Source organism: Abramis brama (genome assembly GCF_963993115.1).
Source record: "Abramis brama genome assembly, chromosome: 15".
NCBI lineage: Eukaryota > Metazoa > Chordata > Actinopteri > Cypriniformes > Leuciscidae > Abramis > Abramis brama.
This window is the reverse complement of record NC_139977.1, coordinates 24176295-24193807: the sequence shown is the minus strand read 5'-3', so window position 1 is coordinate 24193807 and position 17513 is coordinate 24176295. Positions and strand designations below refer to the sequence as shown.

The 17513-nt window shown below is 36.2% G+C and overlaps 3 protein-coding genes across 3 annotated transcripts; all 3 read left to right on the top strand.

Annotated features, from left to right (window-relative positions):
• The first annotated feature begins 5831 nt into the window (after window positions 1–5831).
• On the top strand, window positions 5832–8196 carry chchd10 (coiled-coil-helix-coiled-coil-helix domain containing 10). The gene is made up of 4 exons (XM_084138166.1): window positions 5832–6062; window positions 6628–6862; window positions 7681–7822; window positions 8011–8196. Exons 1-4 carry the CDS (start codon window positions 6019–6021, stop codon window positions 8028–8030), a joined length of 441 nt encoding a protein of 146 aa, XP_083994292.1. The 5' UTR covers window positions 5832–6018; the 3' UTR covers window positions 8031–8196.
• Window positions 8197–8391: 195 nt separating this feature from the next.
• ddt (D-dopachrome tautomerase) lies at window positions 8392–11765 on the top strand. The gene is made up of 3 exons (XM_084138167.1): window positions 8392–8893; window positions 9031–9206; window positions 11145–11765. The coding sequence occupies exons 1-3, from the start codon at window positions 8786–8788 to the stop codon at window positions 11215–11217; spliced, it is 357 nt and encodes a 118-aa protein (XP_083994293.1). The 5' UTR covers window positions 8392–8785; the 3' UTR covers window positions 11218–11765.
• Window positions 11766–12201: 436 nt separating this feature from the next.
• gstt1b (glutathione S-transferase theta 1b) lies at window positions 12202–15564 on the top strand. Its single transcript, XM_084138165.1, has 5 exons — window positions 12202–12620; window positions 13003–13090; window positions 14176–14326; window positions 14534–14710; window positions 14826–15564. Exons 1-5 carry the CDS (start codon window positions 12509–12511, stop codon window positions 15024–15026), a joined length of 729 nt encoding a protein of 242 aa, XP_083994291.1. The 5' UTR covers window positions 12202–12508; the 3' UTR covers window positions 15027–15564.
• The last annotated feature ends 1949 nt before the right edge of the window (window positions 15565–17513 follow it).

Here is a 17513-nt window from a genome sequence, read left to right as displayed (position 1 = left end):
TTAGAACTTCTGCCAAATGAGTCAGACCCTTCTTTGTCTCCGTCTCCGTCACTGTAACAAAGAGCCTTGTTTAATGTTGCTCCACGCATTTGGATCCAAACCAAGAGAAATCTTGCAATGCGAAGCAGTTTTTTGAAAGAGTGGGCTGATGATGGTTTTCAATGGCTGCCCTTGGAGGGACACGCAAGCTTCTTCAAAACAAATAAACAATTATTACTGTTTAAAGCCCAATTTTTTTTTCTAAACTTCACTGGAACTAATCACAAAAGGTTTGGTTTGACCGTTGGGTATTTCAAGCAGTTTCAGAGATAAGCTTTAGACGTTTATTCAGGAGATGTTGTTTTCCTATGATCTCCAGCTGGAGCTCTATTTCCCCTCAGCGTTCTATAAATCGATAAGAGGCATTCATCTATTTTTTAAGATGAAGCTTCTGCACAATTTCAGATTCAATTTTACATGAACCCTCCAATCCTAATAAAACATTTTAGCACCATCCTGTGGATAAACAGAGAGCGTGTTGTTACACACTTTACTTCGTCCAGGACTCCTGAACCTAATCCACCTTTGTGAGTGGATTTCACCTACAGCCTCAAAAAATAAAGGTTCTTATTGGCATCTGTGGTTCCATAAAACCTTTACATTGCATACAATGTTCTTTTTAATGGGAAAGGGTTCTTTAGATTATTAACATTTTCTTAAAATAGTTATTTTAAGAGATTTTTCAAGGTTCTTTGGGGAACACAAAATGGCTACCCTGCAAAAACCTCTTTTTGAACCTTTATTTGTAAGAGTGCTGCCCATTTCCTCAAACTAAATGCCAGTGTTCGTTAACCCTTTGACCTGAGCCAACCACAACAAAGCCAATGAGACACACATATAAATCAGTTATGTCTTCATATAGCTGTCTGAAAACAAAGGAAGACTGTCCAGACTTCCTTTAAAATCCATCAATCCCCCTCACTTTAGTGGAAAGAACCACAATGAGGCTGACTCATCTCAAATAACAGGGTCACTTGTAAACCCCCATTAGATGGGGGCAGGGGGGGGGAAACACGTTTTATTTCTCTCGGTTTTCTGCCAGGCATCCCAGGTGCGCAAAGCCGGAGAGATCAGAAAATGAAAAGCACAGATAGTGAATTCACTTCTGTTTGCACTGTCAGCTCCATGTGAACGCAATATACCAACAGACACTTCCACATCTACTAAAGGTACGTCTACGTTAACAGCACCTACTATTTACTTTAAACTCACTCACACTTTGCTGCGACAGCCCTGCGGTGAGCTTAACTTTGTATATACCGATAGCTGTAAAGTTAAGGGCCTTCTTGCTGTAAATTCTCTGTTACTGAACATTCAAAGCGCATTTACAGCAGGGAGTATCAAAGTATACGCAAACAGGAAAATCTCTAGAGATGCTTCTCAAATGTGCTTTTTTGTCTTTTTACGCCATTATTTGAGGTTTTGGTTGTAAACATAGCTATGTCTACTCTCTCTCTCTCTCTCTTTCTCATCTGCACACCTGCAAAAATCAAAGTCAGCATCTACAAGGGGTCATTAGGGAGGAGATCTTTAGGCTTCCCATCATCGCATTAAGCTGTGACTGAATCACATAATCACTGACACGCAGGCACATTGATCCATTTAAGAGTGATGTCTAATGGTACAATTTCATGCCATCATACACACTGGCTCATAAACATTTAAATGTATAAAAAGAACAATTCTGATAGCAAAACTCGAGCCTTAGAAGTAAATGGAATACAAATGTGTCTTTTGACATTCAACACTTGAACTCCGTTTTACGAGGTGTCTGGTAACACTTATTTTTCACCCTTCCATAGTCCTTTTTTAATTTCTCCAAAAATAGTTGGGTGAGTCAATTGTGAACGACAGCTTTGGGTTCTTCCCAGAGGAGAAAATGCATGTTTTATGGTAAAAGACAGATTTGACACATGCTGAAAATGATTCATGTATCATCAAGCACATGATCTGAATTCATGCCTTCTCCAGCTGGTTCTCTTCCACAAGTGATTATGGTGTATCCGTACAGGACCTGAAATGACACTTAAAGCTAATACTAAACATATGGGAATAGAATATGCTAAGAAAACAACACTAAGAAAAGACCAGACAAAGAACTGAATAAAACAGGGGCTAATTGAGGTAATTAATAGAACGACAGGTGAACAGAATCATTAAACCATCAAGGGAACAGAAATAAAACACAACAAAACTAAACCAAGACAGAACATACATGTTACAAGTGCATGTTTCATATTATTATTCTTTTTTTTTACTGTTTAAATTTAGCTGAAAATGCTATAATATGATATTTGACCGGTTCAGTTGTGACATCTACCCCATATAGTGTGACAACATGTCCCACTAATAGGACATGCTGTCATAATAGATCAATGTGTTTTTAAATTAACTGTTTCTTTTTCTTTTTTTTTCAGGGCAAATATTATAGAAATGTTCGATAGCTTTAAGATGTGCACTTATACAGAAATAGTCTGGAGTAAAATGAGTGAAAATAACCCCTGTCTGTCTCCCCTATTCTGTACATCTAAGATAAAGTGCATACATTTTCTCTGCTTAGTCAATGTCCTTTAAATTGAGATGAAATCCTTCACTAGTAATTACCCCTCAGACAAAGTTCAAAGCAGAAAGATAGTCTGGTTTAGTAACTCGTTAGTTTCCCTGCTAAATTAGTATTTTATCAACACACACACACACATAAAATCACCACACAGCATTGTGCAATTTGATTACTGAACGCGTGGTTGCAGTTACAGGTGGGTTTTTACTGATTGAGACAAGTTCTTTGTTTCAGTGCCAAATGTTTAAAGCATTTATATAGCTATTTTGGGAGTGCAACTTTTTAAGATTCAGTGGTTTGTAAGAGGCGGGTATCACTAATGACGCCTATAGGGAGAGAAAGTTAACAGTGGAAAAAGATCATACAGCCAAAACTACCTGAAGCCTCCCTTTTCTTCCTCTGTGCCCCAAGGGACTTTTCAATAATAAGGAATCCTGTGAAGAAATTACAATGCTGGAACCCTCACATCCCACCAGGATCATGAACCTTTGGGGTACGAATGGCATTCAGAAGCCTCTAATGAACAACTCAACAAAAGACTCGCTTCTATGTTTGCTGTATTGGTATTGTGTTGGTCTATGTTGTGCATTTCAGTCATAATAATAGCCATCTTTATGCTTATCACACAAGATGTTTGCTTTACATTTATGCATTCGACTTACAGGGCAATAAGTGTGTGCCATGCTACAAGTTGAACTACAGGGGTCCATATAGGCTCCATCAGCATGCAGCTGTTAATTACATGTTTATTTGTGAAATTCTATGTTGATTAAGAACAATAAAGCTAAGGTTTCGATTATGAAGACCAAGAGGTTCAAAACAAGCTTCTTTTGTGTTGTTGTCAGTCTTTCTCGGGGTCTGGGCCCCCCTCAGTCTGGTAAAATGCAAGCCAGACTCCTCAAACACTCCACCATGGAAGCAGCTTCAACCAGACCCCTGAGGCTCTATTAAACGTCACTCAGTGGAAACATGAAAGAAAGCCCCGTGGAAATGAATCATAGCCTCTACCCCTCCTCACCCTGAGCCCTCCATCCCATGTGCCTGTGACCACAAGAAAGAGCATGGAGAAGGAGTGGAGGTTATAAAACACAAGCTGGCTTTAGTGCAACTTGTTGTTTAGCACTGTGATGCGAGATGCAAATGTTGGCATATATATAGTTTCTTTCATCTGTTGAACACAAAATAATATATTGTGAAGAATGCTGGTAATCAAACAGTTGATGGAAGCCATTGACTGCCATAGTATTTTTTTCCCCATACTGTGGTTTTCCATACAATGGATACAGTCAACTGTTTGGTTACCAGCATTCTTCAAAATATTTTCAACAGAAGAAAGAAACTCATTCAGGTTTGGAACAACTTGAGGGTGAGTAAATGATGACGGAATTTTCTTTTTTGGGTGAACTAACCCTTTAAACTGCTATCAGAATTTTTCAAAACTTACATAACCGAATTATTGCACTATATTTACCTCTTGGATTTTTTGCTTTTAATTGCTTTTTAGACTTAATGAATCATTTTTGGAATTCACCACAGACGCTTGTGAAACTCTGGTGCATGCCTCATCACGGACCATTATGGACACGGTATTCCTGTTGAGCCCTAATGGTTATTTAAGTTCAATCTCATATAAAGTCATATAATGTAGACACAATAGACCACCTATAATGTTGAGAACCTTATACAAAACCTAATGTATGCTGAATCACCTCCTGCCATCTGAGAATGGGGTGTGAATCATGCCAATTTAAGTAAATTTGAGCTCCCCCATGCCACACACTAAGCAGAAATGATTAGGCCAGCTGTAACCACAACACAATCTTGCACTGTAAAAAAAAATTACATCCCCAAGTCAAAAATTTCAAGTGACCGATAACATCTACATTTTTCAATTAGTCTGATGTATTATTTCTCATTGAGCCAATGTTAACAGACTATTGCAACAAGAATTTCACTTGGGCCAATTGAAAAATTTAGATGTTATCGGTCACTTGAAATTTTTGATTTGGGAGGGTTAGAATTTTTTTACAGTGTGGACATTATTTGTGTTGTTTTTATGTTTTTGTCCCTGGATTTGACTAAATAGCATTTATGTCAAATTACAATCTTCCATTTTGCCTGAAGTTGAACCTTTCTTCACAGATTTATTTAAGACTATAGCAGATGCTTGTGTGATTCAAGAATTTAAAGGGATAGTTCATCCCAAAACGTTGTCCTCATTTACTCACCCTCATGTTATTTCAAACCTATGACTATCTTAAGTAGAACAAAAACGTTATCCTTGAGAAGAATGCCTATAATGAAAGCAAATGGTGAAGCTGCTCCTGTTGTTGAGTTGTTTTTGAGTTGAAAATTTCCCAATGTTTGAGTTGAAATGAGTTGAAAAAAGGCATTGGGCATTCACAAGAAAGAGTGAGGAGGTGAACATTGACAGAACTATCAACAAATGGATTACAGGATTTATCTGAACTTAAATTTGATTTAGAAAAGCAAGGATGCTCACAGAACATATAAAACATAATCACATCACATTTTTAAACATCGGCCTACTTAAAACCAGCAAAATAACTGAATATGTTCAAATGCAAATAATTCTACATGACACTATGGGAAAAATCGAATGAGTTAAATAAGACAAACAGTAGGCTAGGCATATAGGCCTGCGCCTATCTTCCCAACTGAGAGATAAAATAACCTACATCATTAAACAATGAAAGAATCTCAATCAAGCACATGATACAATAAAACATAACACATTTAATAGAGCCTCTGTATTTTTGTCTACATTTTCCACTCGCTCTATTCTGTGCCAAACTGAAATTACCCTATTATTATATAGGCCTATTACAGTTCAAATTCCAAATACAGTTCGATGGTTTCAATGCCGATATTTTAGTGCCATCTAGTGGGAATGCTTGTGAGTGTGACATAAGATGAACTATAGAGCGTATAATGTAATGTAGTGTTTCTGTTTAGTAACATGTAGGAAAAGATTTCACATTCACAATCATGAATTTAGAAAATGAAATGAAAAAATATGTCAAATCATTCTACCCAAAATCTCAAATATCGTATAAGAGAGAGTAGCCAGATTCTACAATCTTGCCTTGGTAGTTTAGGAAAATCTTAGGAATCACGTGAGCATAACTGTTATACATAATACATTTACGTCACACACACAGAGACAAAAATAAACCAAATTAATCGCGGCGCTTTTCTACAAATTTCTAGAACACTGACGCGCGCATGCGCCATGGCTGTAGTTAGAGTTACCACACAAGGTCAAACGCACGTGCGCATACCCGGCTGTCATTCAGTAGTCTGTGTGGATAGAGAGGACATAACTATCCCCGCGCTTTGTTCGAGACTTTATAATAATAATAATTGGCCATTAATTGCGGTTACGATCTACTTTTGAAATGGCAAGAGGAAGCCGCAGTCGTCCTTCAACAGCACAAGCAAGGTATGCATTGCCAACTGATAGTTTTTTACACACTGTAAATCTGCGCTAGCGAGCTGCAAGCTTATTTTGACTCAATGTAGAAGTAAAGTTACACGATATGTTAGCTGCATTCAAGGAAAAACTCCAGACTTTGGTACTGTAGAAAAACAACAACAACAAAAAACACACTAAACAATATTTGTTTGCTTAGAAATTAGGGAATTCAGAAATTCCCTTTGTGTATCCTAAATACATCCAGAGCAGTAGGTGAAAGGTCAAACCAAAAACCTTATTCTTAATGACAAGGAGTTGAAAAGCATTAATATCTGCTTAGTATTTATTTATTTGTGCATAATGTCTGTCATTTAATAGCTTATGACGCAAGCAGGTATAAGACTTATCTTCTTTCCATCTGAAGTAGCCAAAAGCAGCTCAAGTAGTGTTCGCATCACGTGATACTTATTCAGGTTAATGTAAAATATATTTGTTTATATATATATATATGTGTGTGTGTGTGTGTATAACTTGCTTATACTTAGTTACTTAGACTTAATAACACCAACAGTTCACCTTATTTCCTTGTCAGTGCTCCTGCCCCATCCTATGCTCCAGCCCCCGCACCACCTCCTCCAATGGCAGTGGCCCCTGCCGCGGTCCAGCCCAAGCAGCCAGGTCTCATGGCCCAAATGGCCACCACAGCAGCCGGAGTGGCAGTCGGTTCGGCTGTAGGGCACGTGATGGGCAGTGCCATCACAGGTGCTTTCAGTGGAGGCAGCAGCAGCAGCAGCTCGGAGGCACCCAAACCAGCACCTACATATCAGGTGATGCCTGGAAAATTTCTCTGTGAAACACAAAATAATTTTTTTCTTTTCCATTGAGTGCAACTGTTTTATTGGGATTTTTAAAAATGGATTCATTACAGAGTTATAAGCCATGAACCACATCCAAAGTTAAAACATTACAACCTTTGATTTGAAGCAAAGTATTTACAAAAAGATAAAGGTACAAGACTTAAAGGCTTTGAGGGAAAGAATTAAAATCCCATGAAGCATTGCAAATGACAAAAGTAGTTTGGGAGCGTAGGGAGTGCTTTCACAGTGCGTCATGGGACTTACATTTTTCTGATCGGTGCAGAATCATGGGTAATGTAGTTTTTCACAAGGAATTCTGCTGTTAAACATGACTTTTTAAAAAAAGTTGAAATAATGCGGATGGCTAGGATCAATAAAAGCATATACCATTGATTAACAACCTCGTAACTCACATTAGTTCTGTCTTTAATGGTTTATATGTTGTTGTTAAAGAATTTATTACCTTATGGAGAAAATGAATGGGATTTTTACTTCCAGAACCCGACTGTTGCACTCGGCAACAACAGTTCATAGTGCCCACATATATCAGGCTCCAAAAAAATAAAATATTTTTTTTTAAATTTCCATGGGTGCAGTTTTCCTTAATGTCACTATCAACGTCAGTAAACTTGTCTAATAGATTGCTGGCTTGCATATGTGATGATGATAAGATTGATTTTAATGTACTTTTTTATCTTCATGAAGAATATGGAACAACAAACCGAGAAGCCTGGCAGTGGTTATCTCCTCATCTTGTATTTCTCTGTCTGTTTTCTTCATGTTTTCAGGAGCCCTCACGACTTCCACCCTCTCAGTCTGGCCCATGTCTCTTTGAGGTGAGGCAGTTCCTGGACTGCGCCACGACTCAGGCTGACCTGACCTTGTGCGAAGGCTTCAATGAAGCTCTTAAGCAGTGCAAACTCTCACAGGGTAGGCCTCTCGTCAACAGACAACAACAATTTCAAATCGGATTGTTTTGTTTCAAAGTGCTTGAAATGCGACAAAATGTTTTGTGAGAATTACTCACGAATAAAGTGAAAGATACACTTGTATTTATGTAATGTGTCAAATAAAAACTCTTGTCTTTGGTATGACTTCATGATATGTTGTCTCTTTAGGTGTAACATCTCTGGTGTGATGGAGAACTTGGAAGATCTAAACACTAGATTGATGATTGGTCCTCAAAATCTCCAGCAGTTAATTTGAATTACTTATGTAGATAGTTGTGTAATACATACCAGTACTTCTGAATGTGAGATCATGTAATGTAAAATTATGTTGTACAATTAAAAAGCTGCTATTTATCCTTTTTCTTTGGTTTATTTTTTTAAGGATGACACGTCATACAAATAATATGTCGTCATGCTGCTCTGATGTGTAACTTTTCATGTGCACGTGAAACAGTGTATGCCGTTTTATAATGATTTGTTAATGATTTACAAGGATCTAATAGAGTTACAAAACAAAAGCCTGATAATATATGTGATATGGAGTGATATGGCACTCTTTCCTAACTAAATTTGCACAGCAAGACTTGATTACACAATCTATTGGTATGTCAGAAGTAAAGATAAAACAAATACTGACAGCATTTTTTACTTTGCACAAACAAGAAGGAACAGAGCATTGGATTCAGTATGCAGAAGAGAAACACTATTTTGTAACAATGCAATTTCATTGACATTAATTTTGGAAAAAATCTTTGATTCAACCTGTTTAAATCTCATCCGTACAAGAGGCGTGAAAGGAATTAGGCACGCTGACCAATCACAGAGCTCGGTGAACAGGCGTCTCTGTCTTTCAACCAATCAGAGAGGGCGGTGCATCACAAGGAAGAAGAGGGGCTGTAACGGCTTGTTCTCACATTAGTCGGCAGCAGTAACTTGTGAAAAAATGCCGTTCATAGATTTAGAAACTAACTTACCTGCAAGCAAGTTTCCAGAAGACTTTCTGAAAAGACTATGCACTACATTGGCTGCAGCGTTGGGGAAACCGGAAGATGTGAGTATTACAGAATAAGCTATGCAAAGAAGAAAAAGAAAAACAGTTGTGGTTCTTACATGGTCTGTGGACAGAAGAGATTTTTCTCTCCACGTGCCTTGACCTTGATCATATGACTTCCGCCTCCGTGTCTCCAGAGGATGAATCTGGTGGTAAAGACTGACCTGCCGATGATGATCGCAGGGTCCTGCTCCCCGTGTGTGTTGATGTCCGTGTCTGCCATTGGAGTGACTGATACTGCGGAGAAGAATAAGGAGCACAGCGCCAAAATCTTCCAGTTCCTGAAAGGAGAGTTTGGGCTGAGCGATGAACGGTAAATGAATACAAAAAAGACGGGAAACACAGGGTTGAACACACCTTGAATATATTGGCGATCTTTAGTTACCTGCTTCAATAAAAGTTATAGTGTAGAGCTTGAAATCTAATAAACAAAATTTAAAAAAAAAAACTTTTAACATACTTATTTAACTATTACTATCTTTGTGAAAGACATACCAAAATATTGTTGATTGGCATTACATTAATGTGCGTAACTATCTGATATTGTCCCTCCCCCTTAATTATAAATCCCACCTGCCATTGACAAGTTAATAAGTAGCAAATAATGGGGTGCATCCACTGATCTATATAATGACAATAATAATGTCATTCTATATAGATCAGTGGGTGCATCTCATTCAGCTCCCTACTAGTTGCTTAGGTCATGAATCAGTATATCATGTACATGTATTCTGGCACTGGTAAGGACCCTGGCTCACTACACATTGGCTGCCTCTGAAATCTCATACTCTTGAGTAGGTACTTTTGAATAAATAGTGTGAGTGTGTGTAGTATTAATGTAATCTGGATGTATTAGGCTACATTCGCCATGGTCTTATTATCATGTGATCTACCAGCATCAGTTGCGTCGCTTCACTGCCATCCATAAATCGCCAGAAGTAGGTAATCTGAGTACTTTTTGCCCACTCTTTCATGAGTACTTTGAATTTGGACATACTACTTTTGTCACATACTGTTTTTCACCTACTATATAGTTGGGAAGTATACAATTTCGGATACAGCCATTGGGACACTGATGACCAGTGTTGCCAAGTCTGCGGTTTTCCATCACTGTAAGTATGATTTCAGCGGTCCAACACACACAAAACACCCCCCAGATGTTCAAATTCAGCAGAGAATTCGGCTGCCCGATGGAGAAAATCTCATTGAGCTATTTTTGGGCTACTTTTGTTGCACAGACCTGGCAACCCTGCTGATGACGCTATTTTCAGCAACATGACACCATCCTCATTGTACAACAACATTACTGGTATTTATGCACAACAGAAGAACTGATGTCTTTCTGACATTATTTTTTAAATGTTATTTAAAGTACATTATGATAAACACTTTGCTTGTTATACATGCAACATTTCAGCCGTAAACAAAATTACAAATGTTTGCTAGATTGTTCATTATATGCCTAGGGATGTATGCCTAGAGATGTATATTTATGCTGAAATAAAATTAAATAATGGTTTGAATTTTAAAAACATCTATCGCATGTCATTATGTGTGTTGAGTTGGCTCACGTGCTTTGTATTGCGCTTCAGAATTTCAGGCAACATATGGTGCATCTGAAATCGCATACTTCCCTACTATATAGTGGGTGAAAAACAGTGTGACAAAAGAAGTATGTCCGAGTTCACAGGAATCATAAAAGAGTAGGATGACCTACTACTTCTGGCGAGATTCTGAAGTGTGTATATGATGGACACTTTACTATCCCATGAGACCACGGGAGAGGATTTGTGAATGGCAGTAAAGCGATATAATTGACGTTGGTAGGTCACATGATAATTACAACAGGGCAAATGTAGTACATATGGATTACATTCATACTACACACATTCATTCTACATAGAACGTACTTGTTGGCAGTTGTGAAGTAATTAAAAAAAAGTACCTACTCAAGAGACTATGCGATTTTAGACGCAGCCCCAGGGGGCATCAATGCTCCCTAGTTTTCATGGTGCATTGTGGGACTTTTAGGGAGCAAATGTTTCAGTGCACTGGTAGGATTTTGCAATTGAGACAGCCCTTAAAATGTCTCCCTGATCAGGGCCCTGACTACTGAACTAGGGATCTGATTGAGATTCAAAATGGCTACCAGATAGACCAACTTGCCTTAAAAGCGACCTTTGTTCAAGCCATAGTTTGCATTATAAAATATAATATCCTGATTGTCTTTCTCTTCTTTGTTCTGTTGCAGTATTTTAATATTGTTCTACCCTCTGGAGCCATGGCAGATTGGGAAGAAAGGAACAGTTATGAGCTTCTTATAAGGCATTCCTTGTTTGAAAGTGAATTCTTCATATGTGATTCCTATTTGGGATTCAGCTAGCTGGGTTATAAGGAAGTTGTGTTCTTATAGGATTAAGAATATTTTGCATTAACATCTCCAGGTTCTCTTGAAAAGTAGCTAATTTATGTGATTTGAAAATAATCGGTTTACTAATATGTTAAATATAAAATGCATTTTGTTAGCAAGTCATAGTGGGTTGTGTGTGTATTTTTTAGTTTTAAAAAGTTGAAGCTATAAGAGAGTATATTATAATAATGTATTCCATTAGCATTGTGTTTGTCAAACTTTTCCAGGGAAAGTGCCACATCAATCAGTTACCTATTAACCACATCTATCAGTCAAATAATCATCTAATAACAAGCTTACAAAAGCCATAGACATTATTCAAAGCCAATGTAGTCAGTTTAGAGTGATTTATGAATTGCACATTTTAAAGACATCAGTTTCAAACACATTTTCTTTGGCATAGTACAGAGTCAGACTGTGTTTGTCTAGAACATTGATTCAGCCTTCCAAATGAAGATTTGCAAAAACAATAAAAAAATTTAAAAAAATGTGTAAAATGTTTGTGTAATTCATTCGGGGGATTTGGTACGGCATAGGTTGCATTTGCTTCCAAGGGAAAGTAGACAAATTAAGCTCAGAACTCTGTGTCTCATGGTTCAAGAAGAAAGGTAAGACACTGTGAGTATTTTTGCACATAAATAAACATGTATTAATAAATTGTAAAGTGAATAGACAATTTTATCTCCAAGCAAGTTTTATAAAGACTTTTTAAAGTCAGGCAAGTAGTTTATTAGTAGTATGTATTATCTTCTGTAGGGATATTTTCAATATCTGTAGTTTTACAAGACACTGATCAAAGCAATATGCATAAATTAATTAGTAAAGAATAGATTTCTTGTTGTATGAGCTGTCACGGTCATAATACCCTTGACTTCCGACAGATGGCGCTCATTGTACCAGAGAAGGAAGAAAAGAAATGGAAAAAATGTATCCAAAGTTTTTTCTTTCTCATTTGACATTATTAATTAACTTTAAATGTTAGCAGTATTGGCTCATTTTGTGTTCTTTGTGATAAAATTTTACACACTAACGATGACGTGCTAGTGTTTAAGAACAGAGTTAAACGGGGTGTGGTGTAGTAGTAACGTTAGTTATATAACCTAACGTATAGGCAGTAAGTTCTTTTGCGGCAGTGCAGTCATTCATTTGATTGCAGTTTTGGACTGGGTTGTGCGTCAGTGTATTAGTCAGGTCCTTTAAAAAACATGTCTTTGGAAATTTATTTGGATTTGATTTCGCAGCCCTGTCGCTCTGTTTACATCTTTACCAAGAAAAACAACATCCAGTTCGACCACAAGAAGTTGTCGCTGTTTGACGGTAGGCTATGATGTATTTGTATAAAACTGCGTGGAGTTTGTTTGTGTGCACTTTACTTTGATTTTGCAGCATTCATCAACTTTTTCATAGGACGGAAAAGCTTTAAATTAGAAGTTCTTCATTTTAAAACGAAATGTAACTATCGTTTCCCCTTTTGTCACAATTCAATTAGGCTATGTGTGTGGAGAAAGTTGTGGTTACTTAGACTAACTTACTACATGCAATCTTAGTGGCAGATGTGGTTCGTCAAGCTTACTTGGCAAACAGTTATGTAGTTCCTGCACGTCTTTGAACATTTCAATTGTGCCTAATTGTATTTAAGTAAAATAAAAACCGTGATAATATTACATGAGAATTTTACCGAAACGTAATTGTCCCTTAGGTTATCAATATGGTGAAGAGTTTGGGAAAATCAACGTGCTAAGAAAAGTACCAGCAATCAAAGATGGAGACTTTTGCTTGGCTGAAAGGTATGTGGTCTATGGAATGCAAGTTATTTCTTGTTTTCAATTTAATTTAAGATCTAATTAAAAAAAAGAATTCTAGATCAGTGGCTCTCAACCTTTTTGACTCCAGGAGTGCGATTCTCTTAATGATTGTCTGTGTCGCTTGAATGATCCTTAAAAAATAAAATAAAATAAAAAATCCAAGTATGAGATGGAAAATGGACCTTGCATGAATGGCTTGGTGCCACTTCGATTAAGCCAGGGACACATTACATCTAATATGTTGTATAGTCGAGTGTTTTATGGATATTCATAACATTGCTTCTAAGTTCTATGTAATGTGGTGTAGGCTACAGGCTACCTGGTCATATTGCTGTTAGTTAATGTTTAACGTGATGATGTGCTGCCAGGGATATACTTTTTTGTAGTCGATGGTGTCTCTTGAAAACTTTTGTTGTAGGTCTTTCTTGAATTCTAACACGAATGAATCAAGAAGTTCTGCTTGTTGTTTAAAATCAGCTTCACTGTAGGAAGAAATAGAGGCTGTGGTTTTAGCAATTTCTTCTTTTATCTTAGTTCTTTCTGTGTGTCTTCAACAACTAAGAGGATGAGATATAAAGAAGCTTTATTCATGATTACACACCATCTTTTACAAAATTCTGAATCTTCTACCCTAAATTTTTGGAGACTTGAGAATCCTAAGACCCCTGGGAATCATGCTAACCCTCCAATATTCACTAGTTGTGCCATGGAGGAATAAGAGAATGCAAAAGTAAAAAATAAAGATTTATTTTTGATAGACCCTTTTTTGGTCTGAATACATTTTTCCAGTGTGCTGTTGTGTTAGAAATTAAAATTGAAATAAGAAATACCTTGATTTTTGATGTTGTTGTGGTTTTAGCTTATTTTATTAGTTGATAGCTTATTTTATTGCTTGTTTTGTTTTATTTTAAATAATTCTATATACGTCTTTTAGTTTATTGAGGCTTCCTGCTTGAGAACCGCTGTTCCAGATAAATTTAAGATGCACCTGTTGTTTGTATTGTGCCTCCTGTAAAACTGTTCATTGTGTAAATTAACTGTTACTTCCTGTTCAAATTATCTCTTAGTGTTGCGATTATGATGTACCTGGCTGAGAAGTTCCACACTCCGGACCACTGGTACCCAGCTGACTTGCAAAAGCGTGCTAGAGTAAATGAATATCTGTCATGGCAACACTCTTCCATACGAATACATGGATCCAGGATACTCTGGTTCAATGTGAGTGAAGTGTATTTGTTCTTATTCGAAGGCACTAGTGAACAGAACAGTGCTTAGATTTCAGCAAATCCCTTGTTGATGGCTGACTACAATTGCTCTGTGACTTTGGGATTGAAACCTAATCTTTAGAATTGCTACTCTGCTAACTGCTAGCTTTTTGATTGATGTTTGTTAATGGAACTAAATTGTTTTCTTGTATTGCTGTAGCTTTTGATCCCAAAAGCTATGGGAGTTGAGGTCCCTAAAGAAAAGATCGACAATACAGTAGAGAATTTTGACGGATCACTGAAACTTTTTGAGATGAAGTTCCTGCAAGACAAACCGTTCATTGTTGGTGATCAGATCTCATTGGCTGACCTGGTTGCTATTGTGGAAATCATGCAGGTATCCATTCAATTCAAGATAAAACAAAATGATAACCTGAGAATTTAGGGGGAATAATATCTGCCACAATATTCATATTTGATAACGCCTTGTCATTTCTGATGGTTTGTTTCAGCCTGTAGGTGCTGGTATGGATGTGTTTGAGAACAGACCCAAGCTCAAGGCATGGAAGGACAGAGTCAGAAAAGAAATTGGGGCTGAGCTGTTTGATGAGGCCCACCAGGCACTCCTCTCTCTCCAGGAGGACGTGAAAACCATGGATCCCAAAAGGATGGACCCCTTAAAACCCCAAGTTTTGAAATATTTCCTCTCATAAACAAACTGGCAGACATTGCTGGTTAAAACAGCCGGCTATTCATGAAACTATAATTATACAAAACATACTTTATAATTTCAGTAATTCCATATACTTTAAATTTTCATTAACCACTAAGAATGAAATGAGCTTTTATTAAATTGTATATGACATAAAGACAATCATATGACAAACATTAATGTTTCTGTGTAGAATTTACCTCATAAAAAGAATCAAACTGTTAAATCGCATGTTTCCAGCTGTTTACTCTCAAATTCTGAATTGCTGCACTCACTGTGACCTTATTGTTTAAAAAACTAGGCAATAACACACAGACACTCAATACAGCATTGTTCCAGAAAATCACTAAACGCCCATGGGAAAGAGCTAGGAGGAATGTTTCCTCCCTGTGTGTTTATGGTATGTAATCAGATATTGTGTGATTTCCTGCAGCATACACTCTGCACGAATAGCACTTTTTGTTAATTTCTTGTGTAGAAAAGTTTTTTTTTTCTTCCATAAATCTCTCAAATACTGTCAATAAAGTTATATTTCGTCACCAGTCTCTGTCTGTTTATTTGACCTTCATGTGGATAAAAAGAAGGTAGCCTACATTTAGTCAATTCTGCACGAATAGCACTTTTTGTTAATTTCTTGTGGATAATTTTTTTTTTCCTATAAATCTCCCCTGTATTGTAAATATATCTTTCATCACCAGACTTTTTATAGAATTTGCCTATACAAATTCAGGGTTGAATAGCCTATTTGTTAACAGTTGTGCACTTCAGTAAATGATGTTAAGTGAGAGCTCAGTGGTATTTGAAAACCTTATGGAAGACTTAGAATTTTAATTATTAAATTATTTAAATTAAAATGTATGGAGGCCTCTGGCTGAGCCAGTTTATTGAAGGCGCTTCTCACCGTTAACTTTCATTGTGCAGAAAACAGCAACGTCATCATCATTTCACTGAACAAAACATGTTAATAATATACAGGAACCACCTGACAGCCAACTATTCCTTTAACCCTCAAACCGTATTCACTTTACAGCCCTTAATCCTGTAATTGTGGACAAATGTGGGCACGGGGGTCTCAGGTGTGATCCAACAATTTTTTTTAAATAAATGATATATCACTATCTTCGATAAAATTAAAACTATCAATTTATGGTGTTTTTTTTTATTTGTGAGGTATTTTTGAATTTATTTAAATTAATAATACCATATTTTTTATTTAAAATATGCTTATTTTTATGTTATATTTAATATTTTTTTAACTTCAGTAAAAAACTTCATTTCATTAAATTCAGATAGCTAAAACTTAAAAAATGAGGTGACTTTTGTGACATCTGGTGTCTTATGTTGGTATAAAATTTACAAAAAAAGCAATAATCTCAATTATTTCAATAGTAAATATGGCTTTAGTACTCAATGGCTGCATATAGGCTAAACTCTATAAATCTGTTATAATAAATGTAAGTTTTTGACTTTATCACAAGTTAGAACTGTAATTTAAAATATATATATATATATCTGTGTTTGGTGAGACAATACAAAAATGCAAAATATGCTTAGACAGATATGACCAAATATGACCAAATATGACAAATAAGTAGTAGACCATTTATTCTATATTTTAAACAAAAAAACATAAAAATTTTTTTAAAAAAAAATGTATTGGTACAAAACTGGAAAGAATAAATTACTTTAGTGACACCTGGTGTCTTCTGTTGGTATAAAATTAACAAAAATAAATAAATAAATAAATAATATCAATAGCCACTAGATGGCTCTACTAAAGGGCTGCATGTAGGCTCTATAACTCTATAAAACACTGTTATTATGAATTTAACCACCAAGTTTTTGACTTTATCACGAGTTAAAATTGTAATAATATATATAATATATATCTTTGTTAGGTGAGACTGTACAAAGATACCAAAATATGCTTAGACAAATATGACCCATCAAATATGATGCTATAAGGAAAATACAAAGTAGTTGATCATTTATCATTTATTTTACACAAAAACATCAAATTTCAATAACTCAAAAAACTAATTGGTACCAAACAGGTAAGAATAAACAATAATAACTCAAAAAAGTAAGTGTTAGGTAAGAATAAACAGGTAAGAACAAACAATAATCATAGTTATAATGTGTTCATGCACTTGTGCGCATGTGTGTGTTTGTGTGTGCATGTGCACAGGTGATTTTAGAAAATAAAATTAAAATTCAGTCATTGGCTCATTCAATACTTTGTTTTTATGTGTGAGTGACTTTTTATTAAAAAAAAAACAAAAAACAGCTATGTTATTGGCTCATTGAATGCTTGCTTTGTGTGTGTGTCTGTGTGTTTGTGTGTGTTTGTGTGTGTGTGTGTATGTGTGTGTGAGTGTTTGCCACAATGAGATTGTTGTACAGGATCACCCCTTCATTTGTGTGTATGTATGATATGCATTGTGTTGGATCTAATGATTTTTTTTTTGACAAAAAAAAAAAAAAGCTC